Genomic DNA, 7,820 nt, shown 5'->3' with positions numbered 1-7,820 from the left:
GGCTCACTGAGCCTGGCGGAGAAGCGTAGGGACGTTAGCACTAGTCGGCTGCCATGCTAACGTTCCAACTCTTCTCCGCTCCCGGCTCAGTTGGAGTTGGAGCGTTAGCGTGGCAGCCGAGTAGTGCTAACGCTAACAGGAAAGCAGGGAAATAGCTAAACACAGCAGAGACCGAGAGTGAGTGAAAGACATCGCCAACTTCTAAACTAAGCCAAACTAAGTTGGCTGTTTAGGTTTTATTTCCTCGCCCCTGTGGCGAGTGAATCTGCCTGCAGTGAAAGCGGGGCTAACCGGTGCTTCCTCCTCATGCTCCACTTCACTCAGCTACCAGCACAGCCAGTTAGCCTCCGCTAGCTTCCCAGCTAGCGGTTCTCCGTTTGGATCCAACTGGAGCACCGAGCCCTGGTTTGTTATTCAGGTTAATGTGGGAAGAAGCAGCGGGTATATCGGGCAGCTGAGTGAAGCTGAGTGAAACGGAGCCTGCGGAAGAAAAACCAGGACCGTCTGGATGTAATAGTCCATGGAGAGGCTGCGGTGCTCGGCGGCACAGACGAGGCGAGTGGGGGGGGGGGGGGGGGAGGGAGGTGTGGCACTGTGGCACATGACACACTTTGTTTTGGTCTACAGTCAGTGCACAACAGCAAACCTAGCGGTGAAAGGATTTCGCTTTTTGCCCCTTTAAATAAAACAAAAATAATTTAATGAAAACACGCAGTATTTCTTATCCAATTACTTGATTAATTGCCAGAATAATCGATTGAATACTTGATTATTAAAAGAAGCGATAGCTGCAGCCCTAGTTTCATGTTCACTTTCAGCTGTATGGGTCGTGTGAAGTTACTGCTGATGAAAACTCAATATTTCCTTATTTTGCTGCTTCACACTGAAAGCCTTTACATAACAAAATAACGGGGGACTTTTATTGTGAAGAATCTGCAGGAAATGAAATGTTTTTATTACTGAATTAGTGGAATTTTGTTTTCATTCATTCATTCATTCATTTTCCGTAACCACTTATCCTCTTGAGGGTTGCGGGGGGCCTGGATCCTATCCCAGCTGACACTGGGCGAGAGGCAGGGTACTCCCTGGATAGGTTGCCGGACTATCGCAGGGCTAAAACATAGAGACAAACAACCATTCATGCTCACATTCACACCTAGCCTGCATCTCTTTGGATTGTGGGAGGAAGCCGGAGTACGCAAAGAAAATCCACACTGACACGGAGAGAACATGCAAACTCCATATAGAAGGGCTCCCCCACCCTGGGTTCAAACCAGAAACCAGGAACTCTCTTGCTGTGAGGCGACAGTGCTAACCACTACACCACCGTGCCTAAGACTGCAGGGGGGAAGAATAAAAGCAGAATCATCCACAGTGAGATGTTAGTTGAAGAGCTGCAGACAACAGGCTCTTGCTGCACCTTACTGAATTCCAATTTGGAAAGTATTGGAAATTGCCTGCTTAGGAAGAAGTAAATGGTTGGCTGAACCAAAGAATGTAATTACAGTGTATTAGAGTAGTAACACCTACCTGGGTGCACACCCTTGGATCCGCCCACTCCACCGAGCTTACTGAAACAGCAGTTTCTTGGTTAAAATTAAAAAAAAGAAAAGCTCTGTGGTAGGACTAACCAAAAGCCAAACAGTGCCACAGGTGGGACTAACACCATTGTTAAGCTGTTGTCAAATGGTGTGCTGAAACCACCAAGGAGTATAAACAACAATGGCAAGTGCTAGACAAGATGCTTGCCGCTATCAAGGCTGTTCTAAGACATCTTCTCAATATTGCCTCACATCAAAGTTTGTTGTACTTTGTTCAGCTACACTCTTAAAATCCCGGCAAATCAAGTATCTTGGCATGGCTGCGCATCATTGTGGACTTAAAATGACATAAGCTTCAGGCAAATGTTAATCCCCCTCTCCCACGGAAAGAGTGAATACAGGGTGCACTCCGAATCACATACTTTTAGTAGGTACTGCAGCTGCCCTTACAAAGTATGTATTGTTGCATGTAGTACGCACATAATCGGGGCATCTGCTTCTTTGTAACATTGTGCCCCAAACTTTGACCCTCTTGCTCATATATCAGCTAACTTGGAAATAAAAAAAAACGCCATTTGCCAGACTCGCCAGAGATGGAGGTTAACCCAGATAGCTCTGCCATTGCTACTTTGTGATGTGTGTAGTTTTAACTTTTCATTTACAACTGCATACATTGTAGATTCTAATATATTCACAACAGTAAAATTACATTTCTCTGTCATTGTTATTTTTCTAGTTATGTCCTTTTGTTGTCAGTAATCTTAATGATTATTTTGTTCACTTTAATAATCAATATTCTTATTTTTACTATTTGACTGGTCACCAGTTACTTTAATACTGTCATTTGTCATTGGGGCTTCTATCAGCTGTCAAGCTGTAATCTGTTTGCTGCTCAGTTGATGTGACATATTTTCCGCTGTGAAGAGGATTGTGGGTCAGAATAGCCAGAGAAGCATGCTGGCTTGCATACCGCAAAAATTCAACCAGATGTAGTAGAATATCCTGGTATTAGTATATGAGTGAAGCAAATCTAGCAGCCGGTTGTATATTGCTGGTGGCTGGTGCTGCTTTCCAAGCCTGCATACTTTGTATTGGAACATATTAAAAGTCTGGCATACTGTACAGTATGGGCAGTGGAAGGCACAGACAATGTCAGACTGAAGATGGTAACAAAGTGTAGCTAGTTGACAATTCTGTCGTATTTCAGCCAATAATAACACTGTAAGGATTTGGTTCATTAGGTGTTATGAATCAAAACAAGTTGAACGCCAAACTTAATATGTTTAAATGAATGGTTGAGGTGTTGTACAAAAGTGAACAAAGGTCAGTCCAAGGCTTATTTTTTAAACATCCTCTTACCGCTTTTTTCTTTGTGTCATTTATTTGTTTTAGCCTCTACTTTTTGTTCTTGCCTTCTCTCTATTATCATTTTATTGCATTACAGGATGTATTATTGCCTTTTATGCACCTTTTTACTTTTCCAATCATATAACACATCTGCCTCTACTGGAAACCACGTTGGTTAAACTCCTGTTGTTTTTAAATGTGCTACAAAAATAGAAGTGACTTGACATCAGCAGGATTACCTGTTTCATTAATCTTTGATACAAGTTAAGGGGACATTTTACAAGGACATTGGGATTAAGTTTGATCTTTTTTCCTCTCTGTCCTGCTCTCTATGTTCTGCAGAAGACAGATTGGGAGGTGGCGATCAAGAGCATTAATAAGAAGAACCTGTCCAAGTCCCAGATCCTTCTTGGCAAGGAAATCAAAATCCTTAAGGTGAGCATGACACTTAATTGCCTCTAATTTATCTCCTCAGTGTATTTAAAGAATGATTTTGCATTGACCTTATGTGAGTCTGCACCTTTGACAGAGAGGTACCTCAACTTCCCCGATAGAAATATTGATCAAAGTGGTGCCTTTAGCTGCTGTAGTATGTATGTTCCTGCTAATGAATCACACATGCAATTTTCTGTCCTGTTTTTTACTCAGGAGCTGCAGCATGAAAACATTGTGGCACTTTACGATGTCCAGGTATGTTTTTCTTTTCTGCATCAAATTGATGTAAGCATAATATAGTATGAAGTGTTCAATAGTATTTTAATATTAATCTCCACTGAGTGATAATTGCTCTGTCATTCTTTGAGTGGTGCACAAGCAGGTATGTCTGAGACCGTGTCTGTTCCAGTATCTACTGTATGGAGCCAGTGTTAGAAAAACTTGAGTCTAGTCAGATGATTAAAGAGGGTCAATGTTGCTGTTGCTTGTCCTTCAGTTTAATGCTGAATAAGGCCCTGGTCACACAGGATGTGTTTTAGCAGTTGGTGGTGCCTTTTTGTAATTGATTTTAATGAGAATGAAGCTTTTTGCTGACGTTTTTTGCATTGCGATGTGCCTTGCGTTTTTCGCACTCTAAGCGCCTGGAGTTTTTGCCGGAGCGCTCTTAACGCCTTGTGTTGAAAAAACTTTAACTCAGAGCAGAAAAACGCCCCACGTCATATCTGCCTTTTCCCCATTGTCCAATTGGATGATTTGAGAGGCGGCCTTCTGTGGTGGTCATGACAACAAATTTACAGCTGGCAAACAGGAGAAACTGGTGGTAGCAGTTGCTGGATACCCAGAGCTATACGTCCCAACGATAGACAGCAGGTTGTCAAACTGCCCCCGAGTCATCCTAAAATATGCCTGGAAACAGTATTGGCGCAGCTCCTGGATCAACTGGTGGTACTCCTTGTAATCCACCCTCTTTTTAAGGGTCATGTGTACCCACACAGATCTCTGTTTCCTTGCGCCTGACAAACTATTAACTGATAGCCTCTCACCCTCAACCAGAGCTACAGCAAGTACCCTCTGCCTGAACATTTTAGGGACTAGATACTAATATTTGTCAAATAAATAAAGTAAATAAACAGTACATTGATTACATAGGAATGTTAAGAGGAGATGGGGTGGTTGCCTGGCAACAATAAAAAGTTTTTACTAATGGCATCAGTTAAAAAAAAAACAAACGCAGTGCAGCGTCCTGTGTGATCAGGGCCTAAGAATACCCTCTGTCTCTCTTGACTTTGGTGATCCCATCAATCCCATCAGTCCAGTTGTCAGGGTTGTGCTGTACAGCCTCTACAAAGTCAGTCTGAGGGCAGCTTCTGCTACAAACCTGATAATGCAGTTTGAGTCAGAATGCGCTATGGTGACACTTGAACCCCTTTATACATACAGTCCAACAGTATACACATACTAAATTTTGACGGATGCCTGCTACCGCCACCGGGTACTATTAATGGCAGTAGCTGATTCATTGATATGTACTGCCTACTACAAGTACTGCAAACTACATGTAATACATACTACATGTATCTATTAATAATATTGTATGTATGTAAATACGTTAAAATACGTATTTAACATTTATAATCCCAAAAGTAGCAACATTATTATTAGTAGTAAAGGCCGTAGTAGTATATCTTAGATGGATAATGCTGATATATAATGTTTATATGCTCATTAAAATGGAGATTCTGCTCCTGTCATTTCTGAGACACGCACACACCATGTCACAACTGCAATTAACATGTGACATGGTGTGTGCGTGTGAATGCTCAAGCTGAATAGCTTACACTACACTACAATGCTCACTTGAAACATTGAATGATACCATGCATGTTTGAATGATGAGGAATATTTGAAGGTGTTTTAAAAAGCTTACACTACACTGCAATGCTGGCTTAAATGTGGATGAATGTCATTGAATAGTTGAATGAAAGCAATACTGTGGTATATTTTAGTTTTTAAAAGGCTGACTTTACACTGCAATGCTGGCTTTAATGTGTAAAAAGAAGGTGAAGTAGTAGGAATAGATGGAAAGCTGGGAAGGAGCTTAACTAGTATGAATATTATTGAAAAGTTGAATGATACCAATACTATTGAATATTTCACGGTTCTTGAAAAGCTGACGCTACACTGCAATGCTGACTTAAATGGTGAAACAACACTTTGTACTGATTTGATAGTTTGTCAAAGTTCTGTTAAATTCATAAGTTGGAATGTCAAATCACTTAATCATCCAGTGAAATTTAAAAAAATATTCTCGCACTTAAAACTGCTCAATGTAGATATTGGATTCTTACAAGGGACCCATATACGTTCTTGTTATAGCTCTCGCCTTGTTAGGGGATGGGCTGGTCAGGTGTTTCAATCCAACTTCTGCTCAAAGGCTAGGGGCGTTGCTATTATGATTAGTAAAAACGTACAGTTCACGGTATCTCATGTGCAAACTGACTCTGCAGGGTGATATGTCATCGTGTTAGGAAAATTATACACACTCCCAGTTATTTTAGCCTGTGTTTATGCCCCAAACTGGGATGACCCTACATTCTTCACCAATTTTTTTTCTTGCTTACCAGATATGACAACACATTATCTTATACTTGGTGGTGATATTAACTGTGCACTTTATCCTCTTTTGGATAGGAGTATTTCTAAGAGGGCATCCCTATCGAAATCAGCACGCTCTATTCAGCTCTTCCTGAGGACCTATGGTGTAGCAGATGCGTGGCGGCTTCACAATCCCACCTCCAGGGCATACTCTTACTTTTCCCCAGTTCATAAGACGTATTCACGTATTGATTATTTTTTGCTGGACAAAAGAATTCTGCATCTTACTATAGAATGCGATTACGGAGATATAGTCGTCTCAGATCATTGTCCCTTAATTATGAAAATGTATATTCCTAATACACAATCAACATACCATCCATGTGTCCACTCACCGTCCGAGTTTACTAAGTTCATTCATTCATTCATTCATTCATCAACCGCTTCATCCTCTTGAGGGTCGCGGGGGGGCTGAAGCCTATCCCAGCTGACATCGGGCGAGAGGCAGGGTACACCCTGGACAGGTTGCCAGACTATCGCAGGGCTGACACATAGAGACAAACAACCATTCACGTTCACATTCACACCTACGCCCCAGTGATGGTGGACTGTCGGGAAGACGTTGACGGCCCCTCTGCCTCTTTGGTAGACGTTTTTTTTCCCAGCTGGGAAAACTGCAACGGGTGGTTGTGTTTGAGGTGAAGGTGCATGTTTGTCGTGTTGCCGCTTTTAGCATAAACTGTTTTGAAACAAATGCGACATACCGGCTCATTTATGTTCTGTGGTTCACCGCGGTCATTTGGCTTAAATCCAAAGTGTTCCCACACGTCAGCTGTTGCTTTCGGCTTAGAAACCAATTCCATTGTTATTTATTCCTCCAAATTTCTCCCTCTACTCCTCACGGGCCTCTCATGCTGCACTCTGTGGTGCGCCAGGTGCCCCGCCTCCCCACACAGAGACAGAGTGACTGACAGGAGGGTTCACTCCTCATTACGCTAAGGAACCGAGAGGAGTCAGTCGAGACGGATGCAGCGAAGTTAACTCATTATCCAGTGTCTTTGGTAAATGAAAAATTATCGAGCCTGGCAAACTTATCGAGCTCATTTTTAATTATCGTGCAATTAATTGATTTATTGATTATTGCGACAGGCCTAAATGGGAGCATCACTCCTTTATGAAATAAATGCCCCAGTGTTAAAATCCTTCTATCTCTCCAGATGTTAAACCCACCATCTGGGCAAGCTGGGGCAAAATCGATGTTACAGTATACGGGAGCTAGAGGAGACAGTGTATTTGTACGACCTTCCAGCTTTCTTATTGCTTGCCAGGCTTGCAGACTTGTTTTAATTATGACATTATTAACCGTAACCCTCTTAATTTTCTTTAAGTCTAGGGCAAATAACAGACTTGGTAAGGGGCGACCTGCATTAAGCGTTTCTAGATCTAGCCACACCGATTCCGGGTCATCATTAATCCAGTCGGCTATGTAACGAAGCTGTGCAGCCAGCTGATAAAATCTAACATTAGGGACAGCTAAGCCGGCCTTCTCCACAGACATCTGTAGCTTAGCCATCTTCAATTGTGGTTTCTTTTTGTTCCAAATGAATGTGCTGAAACAGCTGTTAACCCTCCTAATAGTTTTATTATTAAGTATGATAGGGACCATCTGAAAATGATAAAGGAGTCTCTGCAAAATATTCATTTTGAGCAAAGTGACCCTCCCCAACATAGACAATGGTAGAGATACCCACCTATCTAAGTCGTCTTTAATGCGTTTTAGGAGAGGTTCAAAATTAGCCTTGTACAGTGCGTCTAGCGACGGGGTAATTGAGATAAACAGGTGGGTTTTGAGTCTAGATTTGAACAGTGGAAAAGAGTCAATATTACGGATGTCCGGTGGGA

The 7,820-nt window shown here is 42.1% G+C and overlaps 1 protein-coding gene across 2 annotated transcripts in view; it reads left to right on the top strand.

Moving 5' to 3' along the window:
* Window positions 1-7,820, top strand: part of ulk2 (unc-51 like autophagy activating kinase 2) — a 96,902-nt gene that overhangs the window by 19,634 nt on the left and 69,448 nt on the right. For both annotated transcript variants that reach the window (XM_050055553.1, XM_050055544.1), the window contains 2 exons: window positions 3,231-3,323; window positions 3,537-3,578. In XM_050055553.1, the coding sequence (XP_049911510.1) occupies window positions 3,231-3,323; window positions 3,537-3,578 (135 nt within the window). The remainder of the gene's footprint in view (window positions 1-3,230; window positions 3,324-3,536; window positions 3,579-7,820) is intronic.

Source organism: Epinephelus moara, chromosome 2 (assembly GCF_006386435.1).
Source record: "Epinephelus moara isolate mb chromosome 2, YSFRI_EMoa_1.0, whole genome shotgun sequence".
NCBI lineage: Eukaryota > Metazoa > Chordata > Actinopteri > Perciformes > Serranidae > Epinephelus > Epinephelus moara.
The sequence above is the reverse complement of the archived record's forward strand: the minus strand, read 5'-3'. Positions and strand labels throughout refer to the sequence as shown.